Source organism: Rhinolophus sinicus, chromosome 3 (genome assembly GCF_057876585.1).
Source record: "Rhinolophus sinicus isolate RSI-liver-muscle chromosome 3, RSI-T2T, whole genome shotgun sequence".
Classification (NCBI taxonomy): domain Eukaryota; kingdom Metazoa; phylum Chordata; class Mammalia; order Chiroptera; family Rhinolophidae; genus Rhinolophus; species Rhinolophus sinicus.
Genome location: NC_142503.1, coordinates 51,287,432 through 51,302,963, shown reverse-complemented (window position 1 = coordinate 51,302,963; position 15,532 = coordinate 51,287,432). Strand labels below are relative to the sequence as shown.

The 15,532-nt window shown below is 30.3% G+C and overlaps 1 protein-coding gene across 10 annotated transcripts in view; it reads right to left on the bottom strand.

Annotated features, from left to right (window-relative positions):
* Nucleotides 1-15,532, bottom strand: part of TENT2 (terminal nucleotidyltransferase 2) — a 50,964-nt gene that overhangs the window by 7,465 nt on the left and 27,967 nt on the right. For all 10 annotated transcript variants that reach the window (XM_074328795.2, XM_019728188.3, XM_074328797.2 and 7 more), the window contains 4 exons: nucleotides 13,725-13,801; nucleotides 13,217-13,345; nucleotides 8,721-8,764; nucleotides 2,547-2,683 (listed from right to left, as the gene is read on the bottom strand). In XM_074328795.2, coding sequence (XP_074184896.1) covers nucleotides 2,547-2,683; nucleotides 8,721-8,764; nucleotides 13,217-13,345; nucleotides 13,725-13,801 — 387 coding nt within the window. The remainder of the gene's footprint in view (nucleotides 1-2,546; nucleotides 2,684-8,720; nucleotides 8,765-13,216; nucleotides 13,346-13,724; nucleotides 13,802-15,532) is intronic.

The following is a 15,532-nucleotide window of genomic DNA, read 5'->3' as shown; positions in this document are numbered from 1 at the left end:
ACAATAATCTTTTGAATATAAAATTGAGATTACTGACTACATTAGTAAGACCCCTGCTTCTTTTCTTCAGTATTGATAATGGACTGGTACTCATCTATTAACTTTCTCTTAGCCATTCTTTTTGTGACAAAGTATTTTGAGATCCTCTTCACCTATTTTGTAAGTTCTCTGTTCCCAGGCATAGTTCTAGAAGCTTCTTCCTTTTGAGAATTTTCAGCAGCAGGGTCAAAAGAAAGCCATGAGTGAAGTAGGTAAGAAAATTTGAGTAATTTTTAAATGGCCATATAAAATTTATGCAACATTTATACCAGGTACTCAAGCACCTCTTAAAAGGCACTTAAGTCTCTCTTCAAATACAGAGAATTTTTTAATTGGACATCTCAAAGTTCAGAAGAAATCCTTACAAACATTTCTAACAGTTGCCAGAATGCTTTTGCACAGCACCTAGTTCATTACCATGATTACATTCTTGGCTATGCTCCCTAGTCAAATTTCTGAAACTATTTGGTATGAAACAATAATGTACTTGACCGATGCACTGTATGATGAAAGAGTAGGGGAAGATGGCTCCCCAATCATGTATCATAATGATAAACAAATGCATACAAATGTGCAAAACCTTTTTCCAAGCCATCAGCATCCTAGCCAGTATCATTTAGCACAGCAAGCTAGTTTCTGTTAATACTAAACTAACACACAAACCTGCACATCTACCATCTTGTTTCACTCCAACAAAGCAGGTGATTTTCAAGATATCTGTATGTAGATGCTCTAATCTTTAACTATACATGGCAGAAATATATCTTTCTCCTATGAATCCTTTCCCTCTGCACAAACTTCTCCCAATCCCTAATTTAGATGACACAACAGATGCCAATAGTCTTTAACAATTAAGATTGTGGTTTTATAGTCAGACTTGAATTTCAATCTCAGTTCTCTCACTATCTAGCTCTATGCCATGGGCAAGTTTCAAGTACACAGATTCCCTAAGCTGGAACGGGGGGAGGCTATTTTGAGGATTAAATAAAATAATATACGGGAATCACTCAGCATATTCTAAGGACACTAGGTAAATAAATAACCACAAAACATGAGCTATTGTTACCGCAACATCTTAACTGTAAAGAGTAATCTTCACAGTTTCTTATATCCCATGTTTCATAGTCTTAAACCTTTCCACATGTTTATATAAATAAAGGCTCCTTCCTTTTTATCCATGTTGCCTGGACTAATATTTATGTCATTTTTAACCTGGATTATGTATAACTTCATTCTTACTGAACTACTGTCCTCCAGCTCTTTCCCTATAACTTTTCTTAACCTAATTCAGTAATTTTTAAATCATCTTAAGGTTCTTTGAATCATGTCCACAATCTTACTTTCTGCTTCAAAATTATTTATTTATAACAAGTATTTGTCAAGTACCTACTATCTGGCACTGGGCTAGGTACTGGAGACACAACTGTAAACTAAACAAGTACCTCAGTCTGGTATAAGCTTTACCTTGAGGAATTTAAATAACATTTCATCTTCATACCCTATGATTCAAATCATCTTGTGAGTCAGTTTTCTTTAGAGCTGTTGTTCATGGCAGATAAGACACTACCAACATTGCAGTAAAGAATCATAGTTTAGAGTGTGAATTTTGTAGTCAAAATTACCTGAAATACTCCCCTTACTAGCTGTGTGATCTTGGGGCAAGTTTCTTCCTCTCTTCACATGCCTCACTGGTAAAATGGGCACAATATATCTCAGAAGGTAGGTTATTATGTAAACTGAGTGAGATAATACATATAATCTGTTTAGGACAGTTTTTCCCACTTAGTAATAGCAATTTATTACTATTACTGTTGTTATTCCCTCTCCAAACCTCTTCGAAGTGGTACCGTATGGTCACTGTACCCATCCACTCTAACTTTATGCAACTCCTAAGTCCTCTCTCTTCCTCCTTCAAGCTTTTGAAAACTGATCAGAAGAGCTGCAAGCAACCCCTCATCCCACTCTATGAACTAAGAACTCCAGTAAGAACTTCCAGTTACATCCACTCTGATTATACACTTTAATATTTCATGTTTATATACCACCCTCAAAAAAATTTAAAAAAAGGAACAGGAGTATTCCTTGATTTGTATATCACACTAACACAACTACTTAATTAAGGTATCAGGTATTAAGTAGATCTTTTACCAAGTTTGTCTTAGCTGTGTCTTTTTTTACTACAAGGTAAGCTCCTGTTTACAAGTTCCTAAAAAAGAGATACTCCAAACTATATAGCACCTACATAAGGTCAACACAAATATTTATTCAGGCCCTATTATGAACAGGCAGCTAAACATAACGGGATCACTATTGAAATCAACTATAACGGGGCTTACTGAACCATAATTTTCTATTAGCTAGGAATATGAAATCTATCTAGCTTCTCAAAATTACTTGTTTGATATTACATTTTATAAACTACATATTTCTGGGCAAGTTTACAGCATTGAAATTGACTTGGAGCACTCATATATAAATAAATAAACACAATTTGAAGTTTCACTTACTCAAATTCTGTAGCATAATATTTAAGAAAGCCCAGTAAGAGGTCCCCAAGATTTGATTCATTCTTTGAGAGGTAAGGAGGAACATTACATGGAGCTTGATGCACAAGGTGCAGCTGTATGGCAGGACTAAAAGATTCCTGTCAGAAAGGAAAAGGGGAAAATGTAAAGCCATTTGAAACACACACTTAAAACTTTATAAATCCTGATCTAAGGCTCTCTGAGGAAGAAGAAATTTTCTTTATATTGGCAATTTGAAAATTTGAAGATTTTCTTCCACTAAAGATTTTAGCAGTTTGCAGCAGGTCAAAAAGCATCTGAAAAACGAAGCTATTCTAATTCTTGGCTGAGATATATCACTCAGTTAACCAAATCCTTTGGTATCCCTCTGGTAGCAAAAGATTTCCTAACTCATAAATAAAACCTTACTCTACACAACAAAATTCCATCCAATAATATAGATTTCTCTATAGATGTACCTCCTTAATTACTTTTACGAGGAGCAGTTGTGTTTTCTGAAGGCTCTATGATGCACAAGGTAAGAACTCTTCCTAAGTGCCACTTAATATTTCTCTCAAAGGCCATAAAAGTAACTTTACTATATAAATAGTACTTGTACCAATTTGAAGATTTTTTAAAATGTTGTTTTGTTTTTGTATTTTGTATCTTGGAAGAGAAGATGGACGTTCAACATAAATTGAAAATGAAAACGCAAAGAGGGCAGGAAAATGAAGATAGGAAACATACCAACAAGCAATTTTCAGCAAACTTTTACCACACTGTTCACAAAAGAGGATTATCATTTGCTTGCAATCCAGGAGCAAACAACACACTTCTTAGAAAGAATACTAATGGAGTAACACTGAAGAATACTTGTTCTTTTTGCCTACGGTATGCCATTCATTTCGTATCTAACTCTTTCCTCCATTAGCAGTAAGTTCTGGCTCTAAAATATTTTAAAGGAACTACAGATATTCTTAATACACATATATATGTTAGAAAATAACCTTTCTAAGGTAATTTGCAGAATTTCCTAAAGAAGGGTTTTCTATGTTCCCCTTTGCTATCAAAGTAGAAACAGATTTTTTTAAAGAAAGCAATTGTTGAAGGCAGCAGAATGACAACTACACTTAAGCTTCCCAACTATAAAAGATCAGCCTTGGGTTTACTGATATCAACTCAATTAGTAATATCTAAATAACTCCAATGTTAGAAAAAAAAATAGAGGCTCTCCAAATAACTAACTTGTGATACAGCGAACTAGGTTGGTATATCTACTTAATGGTAGCCCTCAAAAATCATCAGTGAAAATAAAGTAGCAAGAAAAACAAAAAATCCCCCCCTTCTACCCCATTACCTGTAATTCTATCAATAATTTTTAACTACCAAGAAGTGATTCTCTCAAAAGAAAAATTCTACTCCAACCACAATTCTGAAAATTTATACTCCGAAACTTGGCACTTCCCTTTAAATTCAAACAGGTTTAGTATTACAGAGATCTTAATTGTCTCTGACTACTTCCCTTTACACTTCTAACAGGTTTAGTATTACAGAGATCTTAATTGTCTCTAAGACTAGGAGAAGTAGGAAAGAAGCCTCAATTTATAATAAAAAGTAAAAGCAGAAGGAAGAGCAGGTATACTGCCTCTCCTACCTTTTGTCTCTTACTTGTAATGTGTAAAATTGGAATTAGGACATTATTTAAAATTAAAAATTTAAATACTATTTCTGGCAAATTAAACAAAAAGTTGTAAGTTCAAATGGTTAGGAAAAGTAGGTCACTGTTTAATAGCTTCTGCTCTGAAAGCTTCTTACTAATTTTGATTTCTAGTACCTAGCATACCTAGTAAGCATTCAATTTATGAACTGACGCTGAAATAGAACAGTCATTTTCTTACCTGAGATTTAAAACTGTTTGAATCTCCTTTAAAATTTTTATTCAATAATTTAAAAAGAAGATTAGCAATTGTGAGATTAAAACTTAATCTGAGACCTACTCCACTAAAAAGCTGAATGCCCTTGGATCAATTTGGCCAGTCTTCTTTTAGCCCTGCTATTCTTTTTCATAGTCATATACCATGTTTCCCTGAAAATAAGACCAGATCTATTATTATTTTTTGCTCCAAAAGACACATTAGGGCTTATGTTCAGGGGATGTCATCATGAAAAATCATGCTACGGCTTATTTTCCGGTTAGGTCTTATTTTTGGAGAAACACGGTACAAAAAGGGCTGTATCATACCCACTGAGGAAGAACTGAAGGAGAAATCAATAATAATAATAATAATAATAATAATAATAATAATAACAACAACAACAGTCCAAAATAGGCTACAAGTAAATAGGAATTCCATTTAACCTTAAGAAATCCCCATTTTGGTAATTGTTCACATTACAGGAGTCTCTGGTAAAACAAAAATTTCATCAGTTTTTTTTTAAAAGAGAGCTCCCCCACTGCACTTATGTATTTAAGAATAACATATGCTACTTTGAATAGGATGAGGGTAGGTAGAATTTAAGCTATCATATTAAAAAGCACAAAAAGAGCCAAAGGAAAAAAAGCAGCCTTAAAATTACAACCTAAATCCATGGAATAAAAATTTAATTGATATAATGTAACATCTATTTGTTAAAGCTTTTCCCAAAGGTTCAGCTTGTTCATCTATAAGGAAAACAATAGTACTCATAGAGTTGCTATAAGGATTAAATGATACAATGTATGTAACACATAGCAGCAACAGTATTATCTAAATATTAATTATTTAGTATATGCCAGGCATCATTATTATAACTGTACTTTTATACAATAATGCAGTATAGTTATGTCCTAAAACTTTTAATTTATTATTCAAAATTAGCTTTCTTATGATTTTTTAAATTTAAGTAATGTCAACTTTAAAACAATGTTGCTTTGTCATTTAAAAAAAATAAACCTTCACCAAAGTTTTTAAATTTGTCTTTTCAAAGGAATTCATTTAAAGCTTGTTTCACATAACTAATTAAATCAAACTCTTCATCATATTACACACATTTTAAAACCAAAAATAAGTTGCTATATGTATATGTGTATATATGTAAAATGTATGTTCAATATATAACTGCATGGAGAAACGCTACATTCTCAGAATTCTTTATTTCACAACTATATAAAAGAAGGTTATTTTCTTACATCTCTATCCTGTTAATATAAGTAACTTCCTGGAATATGAAGATACCATTAGGGAAGAAAACAAATATAAGTTGTCTTGATAAATCTACCTAGCACAAATCTGGGTAAATCTCATAATAATATGCTCCCATTAAAATAAAGATCCATTCATAAGCTTAATCTGAATTTATATAAACTTTCTCAACTTCATTTCTTTAACATGATAGCAAATACTCTTCCCTCTATCACTTATGTTGCTTTTTTAATTCAATCAAAATTAAGTAGCAATAATCAATAACGCTATACTACGATACAGCTTTTGAAGATAAATATATTTTAATCTTTCATCCTTTTCTTTCATAATATAACTGAATTTAAAAACTATAGCAATTTTTAAAATATTTTATCATAAATTATAAGAAAATATAAAATTACTAAAGAGAGCATATAATATTGAACAACCAATTTTATTCTATTCTAAAATTATCTTATTTTTTAAATTACATTTTAACTATATTAGAGAAGCTAAAATTTAAAAGAACTTTGTTCTCTTGTAAAGTAACAAAGTTTTTTTCTGTTAAAATCATCCTCAAACTTACTTATACAAGCTAAAATTTTGTCATATCTACTTTTTTTAAAGAAAGGGGTATCTGTATAGGAATAATCAGATAAACCCAAGCAACAGAAATTGGATTAAATATATTAGTGAATACTACTATCATTTTGCCTTTCCTCAGCAAAGTGTAAAGGAAAAAATACCAGTTTCTGGATCCATTAATTTGTGACCACATAGCTTGGATCAATCATGTAACCTTTGTAAGACTTAGTTTCTTCATCGGTGAAACAAGGATAATACCTTACAAGTTTATTTGTTTAGAATTAAAGATATTATGTATAACACTTACAGTGTGCTGACATAAAACAGATACTAAATAAATGGTAGTTATTAGTAATAAGAAACAGCCAATTTATTGGTTCCATCAGATGGAATGCTGAAAAAAGCACTCTGCTGATTAGCTTGCAGGTTTCAGATAAAACAAAAACTCCTGTTAAGAGTGGGTAGAAAGTCCGTATTCACTTAGGCATCAGTCTTCTAGTAAAGATAACATGCTTTAGGTATTTATGACAATGTAACCAAATCTGAAAGCAAATTAAGACTTTATTCTTAAATATAGCAGGTCTTGCTATTAGTATTTTTTAAGGCCTTGGGGCTGGGCTAGAATTAAAGCCTGTTACAGGTATAGAAATAAGATTATTGATAAAACAGATTTGAGAGTGTAGGGTAAGAGGTAAGTGTAAGGCAAAAGAAGTCATGACTCTGTCCTGGGGGAAAGTTAGATAATTAGAAAATAAAACAGAAGGAAAAATGAGGCTCTCAAATTAGAATATACTAGTAGGCGCCTGGATATCTTATAAAAAGTAATGCCTCTGTTTCTGAACTTAGTGCATTAAACTGAGATTTCATCCATATTTTATATTGGTAAAAAGTGTTTCATTTAGTACAGAGTTTTAAGTGAGATTTCTGTAGAAGCATCTATTCAATACACAATAATAGATTGTTTAAAGAGTCAAGCTTAACTATTAGGTCCTTTGTATGCTAAAAAATATATGCAGTTCTTTCTATACTGAAATCCAGGTCTTAAAGAAAAATAAAGTTGGGACAATAAACTGAAATAGTGAACACCCAGTCATTATATTTGACCTTTCAATATGAGCTAATGAATCAATACTTTATGGAGGAAGGAAACCATTCAAGAACAAGATCGAAACAGTTCCAGTTACTGTTCTTTCTATACTTTCTAATGCTTCCATTTTTTGTGATGTTTAAAACATAAATATTGATCTCTAGCTATACTAACTCATTATAATAGTTCTTCATAATAACAGAAATTAGTTTTTTAAATGAGGAAGATAAGCTATCCAGATTGACCAAAAGGTTCTTGTTATAAATGGTATCTTCTAGTAGATGACCCACTACAAACTGGGAGGTCCCCACTACAGCAAAACGCTGTATTATTATCCAGAAACTTGCATGTATGTATTACAATAACTGATGCTCAAAAACAAGAACATCAGTTCTTCTCCATTATCAAGGAGTAAATTATATTTAATTTAGGTTCCCTATCAAGTATATTTACTGTATTTTATGCGATACACACAGAATAAGTAAGTTCTTTGACTACTGATCACTTAGGTGAGATACTGTTTTCCTTTGTAATATGAACATTTAGTAAATTTATGAAAGTAACAGATAAAAATTATGTTTTCAGAAGGTTGGTCAAACATTCTAAACAAATAGCTTAAATATTATTTCCAAATAAAACCAGGAACAAGGGTGACTATGGAGGAAAACAGAAAACAAGGAAACAATTCAGGAAAGAACACAAAAAACTGGAGAAGAAACAAAAATATTCATATTGATTGTAAATATGTACATTACCTCTCTAAACTCAAACTGAATACATATTAAACTTTATCTAGTAGGTACTTCATTTCTTGAGTGTTTCCAATGAACTTCATCAGGATTCTTAATATTATGTATACAAGAATAGAGTATTAATGTTACCTTTTGGTGTATTACTTAGTAAGATCAAATGAAAGATACAATGATTATCCAATTGTTCAATTTCTTAATTTTTCCCCCTGCTTTCAAAGTATAAATACATTGGGCTGAAAAACTTCTGAGTTAACTACGTAAGAAATGCTATAAAATTATATTTAAAAATAGCATAAAGAAAACTGGAATGAGTCCAAATGGACTTTGACCAACTTTGTTGATAATCATGAGCATCATGCAAAAACTTCCACCATTAACAAAAACGACCAGATTATCTTGCCAGTAACTTCTGAGAAAGTATATAAAACATTTTTAATGTTCTAGTGGCCAATGCCTCAGCCTATATAGAAAATGTTATCAATACTTAAAAGGTAACGATTACTACTTTTATATTCACATTAATACTACATATAATAGTCCCACATATACTTGTCATAATATGTATTTATAATAATTTATAAGAAACACTTACTGGGTAAATTTTTTGGATGGATGGAAGGATGGGTTCAGGTAGGGCTATAAAAAGAAAAAGTTTAAAGCTTCTGTGATTCACATAATTCATTTTACAAAGCAATAATTTGTCAGCTAAGACCCCCAGGTATGAGACTATAAGGGTTTCTGCTAAAAGTCAACAGTTCCCATATATTTTGTGAAATTAATTCTTATTCCTAAAAATTTTAATTCATAATATATCTAAATGACAATTTAGGTTTGTTAATAAACTATGTATATTTCTATGTAAATCAGTGTTCCTTACATGGTTTTAGAATAACAGGCCATCAATAAATAGACACACATCATTTGGTACAACATCAGACACACACACAAAATAAGCAAGACAAGGACTGTTTTACAAATACTGAATGGACATAGCTAGCAAAGAAAAAAAATTTTAAGTACAAGCCAATGATACAGTCCAGCAACAGTTCTATCACAATTGTCCCTTTATCATTAAATTTCTTCTAACAACCAAAATTGAGATAGTTTTGGAAACTGATCTATTGAAGAAAAAACTGAAAAAAATCCTCAACTTAATTAATTTTTAAAAAGGCCTCAGCAAAGTTTAGAAATCTAAATCAGGAGATTTGCACAAATCTGCTATAAAATAAATAAAATTTCATACAAAGAATCATTATCTCCATGTTACCATATTTTTAAATTGTCATTCTTTACTCTTCCATAGCTTTACCCAGATCCAACCTCACGAAATGCATTAACAGTAATTTTATATTATAATGTAAATGGAATAACGTTAAAGGCAAAGTGCCTAATCACAATATAATAAAAAACTAATAAATAATGTCTTGAGTATGTTAAGATACAAGTAATACATTTTCAAGATTTCTTTACTATTAAAGACCAATATAGTACGATATGATAAACTGCATTTGTGTATTAAAGAATTAAAAATACATTATATATAATTAAATGAACTCTGTAATAATTTTTAATTCACTTTTAACTGGCTATTTAGCCAAAATATTTTTAAATGAATTCTGGAGTACATTAATGTACATATAATCAATTATTATGAACAACTTTCATGATCTCCAACTATGATTATAAATGTATAAATTTCTAGCACAGAGTATTTAAATTTCCCTCCTGCATCATGCTTCATTCCCAAGTTGAACATAGGAATAAAATAAAACTCCATGATAGTCGGGAATGTTCAATGTATGACTGAGAACGTTACGGGAAAAAAACTCACCCATTACTTACCAGAATGACTCTTGGTAAATAAGAATACATTTTTTGTTTTTCCATAGGCATTCAAATGCTCAAAATTCTAGAATACCCTACAAATAAACTCAAGCCCCATTTACTTTAATTCTAAAAGTCTCTATATCTGTATAACATTTTAATGGCTGTCTAATAATTTTTGTTATAATACAGAAGTTAAATTAGAAAATCTTATTAGAAGTTAGTTTACCTAATTAAAAACCTGAATTCCTTTCCTACTCCTAATAAATTAAACTCATAATTTAAAAGAGGATGAAGAAAAGGTTTTAAAGAATTTACAAAAAGTTCATCTCATTCTAGAATTATAATTAGAATGCTAGGAGAGGAAAACAAATACTAACCACTGGTTTGGGGGTCTTTCAATAGACAAAGATCCTTTAGAACTAAGCAATTTGGAAGCTTTTGGGGGCAGGAATATCATTCCGTAAATCCCTAACAACGTTAAAGATTTAGCAACACTAGTCCTGACAAAAGCAATTAGTGTACTATAGCATTATTTACTAACACTATCCTGATAGTAACCTCAAAGAGTTTAGTAGTTTTTCAAATATGTATTTATTTGTTTTACTCCAAAGCAACATACATTCTGGAAGAATCTGGCTGTAACATTTATTTTGACTTCAAAATTTTGTACTTTGATCTTTTAAATTTCTCTCGAAAGCAAACTAAGACAAAAGCTTATTATTGCAGTATGTGATTGATAGATTAACACCTTGAGTATAGCTAACCTGTAAGATTTTACTTTGCCTGCAGTTTATATGAGAGCTTTACTGTCAACCCCCACAAATTTATACACATTCCGTACTGATCCATCAAAAATTCAACTAAAAAATAGCAGATTTTCAACAACACTAAGCAAATATTAATTTTGAAAATGCAAGAACAATTTTAAAATGCCTAACAGGTAGTTTTGTACCTGGTAACATGAACATTCCATGAACATTAATTCATATTATTTCTAACCAATTTTTACTTTTGCTTTTTGCCATTAAAGTCTCTAATCAACAGGTTTTTCCCCTCATGCTTTCATCAGTCACCTTTTGAAGCATATGTATTCTATTATTGACTTGAAATTCGTTCTAGGAAATGCTTTAATCTTTTCAACCTTTTACATACAGAGGACCTGCTTCCTTTTTGTGTTCATGGCAGAAAAAAATATTAAAGCACTTAAGAAATTAAACAAAACTTAAAGGTCATCTAATCCAACTATTTCCTGTTACCGATAAGAACATTAAGGCCAGAGTTAGAATAACTTGGCAGAGCTGAAACTGCTCAATACACCTTGTAGACTCTTGTATGACAAAAAAAACAAAAACAAAAAAAAAGAAATAGCAACTACTTATTTCAATCTCTCTAATTTCTTCCAGGGAGTAGTAGCTTAAATTTGTCAAAGTACAGAACTGCACATTAACTCTGGGTAGCCAATGTCCTTTAACAAAGACCTAGAAATGGTTGATGAGAGTGCCATTAATTACAAACCACCTCAGTAAATGGGACCATTTTGTCATGATAAAATATGTTTAACAAAATTTAAACCAAATTTTAACATGATTTCACTACACTAATAAAATACTGATGTTTGAATGTTCAACTTGCTTGCAAAACCACCTTGGGGTTATCTGTAATCAAAGTACATTTTCCTAAAGAGGGCAATCAAATTAAAATTTATAATGTAACACATAAGAATGGAGAAATAGGGCACATATGGATGTTCATGCATGTTAAATGCTTTACTCATATCTAATTTTTAAATCACAATTAACACTAAACACCAAATAGATAGTAGGTGATGGTACATGAGTGTTTGTCACATTATTCTTTATATTTTACAGGAAACATTTCTAATCTACTCAAATTTTAATAAAAGAACTGCAATCCACAAGAGGACAGACATCACTAAAAAAACATCACAAGTGATATATGTTTCACACTGAACTGCGAAACTGGACAAAAAATGATTAGTGATATATAAAGTAGTGTCTAAAACAGCCAACATCATGTTTCAAATCCTTTTAGAGGGGCAAATCATCATCAAATTAGCATATATTTAAGACTGGTCAGGAACAAAAATTCATGTATTATAATTAGTTTGAAATTTTTTAACAAAGAGCAAGAGTAACCTTTCTGATGACTGATTCATAAAACCTTGACCCATTTAACTATTTTAAGCCTCTGTAACTCAAAAAAAAATCGTCTGATTCCATCATTCAAATAAAAAGTCTCTTATTTAATATATATATATATATATTATAAAGTATCTCCAAGTTTAGTAATGTATACAGGAAAAAATCCTACTGTCCATAAATAACCTGATAAATTTTGGGCACATACCTTGTCAATATTTGTTATACATATGAATATATACATAAACACAAATACAGTTATTATTTTAAAAATAAAATTGGTATCATGTTTTATATTAGTGTATCATGAATATTTTCTTACATCATTAAATATCCTAAAACCATGATTTTTAGTTGCTGTGTAAATTTCATATTCGTTTTATTGTAATTAATTTAATCATCCCCCATTAAGTTGAAAAACTTAATTATTTCTAATCTTTTACTATTTCAACAATCACCAAGAAAAACAGCCTTATAAATAAACCCATATATGCATCCCTGATTATTACCTTACGATAAATTTCTAGAAACGGAATCACTGAGTCAAAGGATATGAACATAAATATTACAACATTGCTTTCTTAACTGTGGAAATATCATTAACCCAGTGTTCTCAGACCCTACACATACTGGTAGACAGTCTTCTATTACATTAACATCAAGTCTTTTACCCAATCTCCATGCCAGCTCACAGGAAATAAAAGCTTCTTTGACCAACAAGAAAATCATTTAATTCCTGTCTTAAGTGGAAAATAACAAACATGATGAATGGTGCTTGAGCTTATTTTTATAGGCCTTCTGAACATTCATCTGCCTCAAGGTAATGGGTCCACAATTCAATGGTGAAAGTTACTTGAATATAAAAGTGAATATAGAAAACTGTCAAAAAATAAAAACACTGAAACTTCTTTTTAATATTTTCCAGGACAAAACATTTCTAAAACATTTGTTAAAAGCAACAAAATAGAAAATACGGTTTTATGAGCCTTTTCAAAGAACTTTTTAAAAATGCTATTTGAAGGTAGGGTCAATAAAGAAAACACTATAATGAAGTTTAACTGCATTTCTATTTTAAAAATTGAGGAAAACCTGTAATACTTACTTTGTAAATAGTGCAAAACCATCAATACAAGACTATAGCTGCTTAAAGTACCACGACTGGCATCATTTATCTCATGGTGACTTGCCCACTTCTTAATCACCAGTACTAACGGACGAACTCGATTTTCAACTGAAAGTAAAATTAAAACTTAAAACAGTAAGAAGATATTACAGTTTCTTTGAAAGTTTACATCATTTCCCAATTCCATGCCAATAAAAAGAGTACAACCTCCCATGTATTAAACACTGTGTACCATAAATGTGTTTTACTTCTAAAGTATACCTTAATTACCATTTTAAAAATTACTAATTATTAAAATTTACTTTATTTACCTATAACTCTGGTAGTATATGACGTTAGTGTAGCAACATATTATGCATATAGTAAAATAAGACATTATACATAAACACAATTAAAGAGATGTCAGTATTTACTACAAACATTTTTTTTTTAAAAGAATGAGGGATAAACAAAAAAGTTGATAGTTATTTGGAAATAACAAACTTACGGTATGCATAAGTTCTGAGAAGGAATGTGTTTCTTATTCCAACAATATTATTTACATTCAAGTCGAATTCCACACAACTATTAAAAAAAGAAAAAAAAAAAGCTTTAGTTCAAGTACAAATTAAACTAAATCCCTAGCAAATAAAATAATATCCATCCATCCAATGATATAAAAATAGCATGGGCCCAAAGGCCAAAAACCTTAAAATTAAGCATTAAAGAAGAATGAATACATATTCAGTATATCACTTTAATGATTTAGTGTATATTAAAAATATAAAATAGGATTACTGTCAAAAGATCCATAATATACAGGTAAGGCTCCTACTATCCTTAATAAAAGAAATTTAAAAATTTTGTAATCCTTCCCAGATAAACAAAATTATGTGACAAAAAACATCTCTGGGCAAGTTATCCCACTAAGTTATATATTTTCAACTAATTTGGAATTACAGCATCATTTGCTTTAAAACAACAGGAATAAAAAGGCAAATAAAGTACAGGTGCAAAAAATAAAAGCTCTGTCTATACATTATATTCCCTCTAAAAAGACTGGTAAATTATAATATCATGCCAAATTTAGAAACTGATGTCTGGGAAAACTGTAACAGTCAAACACATACAGAAGAGATACTTCTCTGAAAGTAAAAGATATCATGCAATTCATAATTTAAAAAATAGGGCAATAATGATGAGATCTACAAAGAATGGTTAAACTCAAAATAAAAGCAAAGATTACTTAATGTATAAGTAATGGACCCATATGCTCTCAGGTTCCACTTTTCCTGAACAATGAATTTTTCTATGAAAATACTGCCTAAAATAAAAACTTAACAATTTCCTTTCTACGGCTTTTAATCATAATATTTGAAATTTACCGTTTCAGGTTTACTTGTTTTGGGAAAGAAATCCTGTAATCCTTCAACTATCCATGCACACTGATAAAAATGGACAGTGGTATTAACACTTCAGATACCATATATATTTGGCTTTGGAAAACATATGGTTAAGAATGGAGTTACATTCTTCAATTGTGTTTGTGTAAGTCTAACACTGAAACCAAATTTCACCTCCTCTATATAACTCAATACAAAGGAAAGAAACATGAAAACTAGTCTGCAATTAAAACCTTTTCCAAAAATATGAATTCAGAGCTTTAAAAATATCCATAGTACTTGCTTCAAATTCTACTTCTGGAAATAACTAAAGTAATCCTACACACAGAAAGAATTTTATGCATAAAATGCTTATTCTAACATGGGAGAGGGTAAGTTGATTATATATTCGCTCAATGAAATACTATAAAGCCATTAAAATGAAGCCAGAAAATATGAAATGATATAAGCAAGTGTTCATGATATATAGTTAAGTGAAAAAGTATGATTTCAATTTTAATTTTAAAAAGTCTTATGCATTCCTGTGCATAGAAAAGGCACTAAAAGGTTTACACCAAAACGTTAACATCAGTTACCTTAGGGTGTTAAAAGGGTAGTTTTTTTTTTTAATGTTTTATATAGAGAAGAATTATAAAATGGAATTTATAAAGAATATTTAATACAAAAGCTTGTATAATATCTTAAATAGAAAAGAATAAAACTGTTTATATAGAGGGTGCCAAAAAAAATGTACACACATTTTAAGAAAGGAAAAAACTGTATTAAAATTGTAATAATGTATACCGATAACAAAAGGTGAATACAAGTCATGTATATACATTTTTTGGCACCGCTGGTATAATTATAACTACAAACACATTTAAAAAATAACTATAATTAGCTAACAGTTTTATTTATGCTTAATTTATGTTTT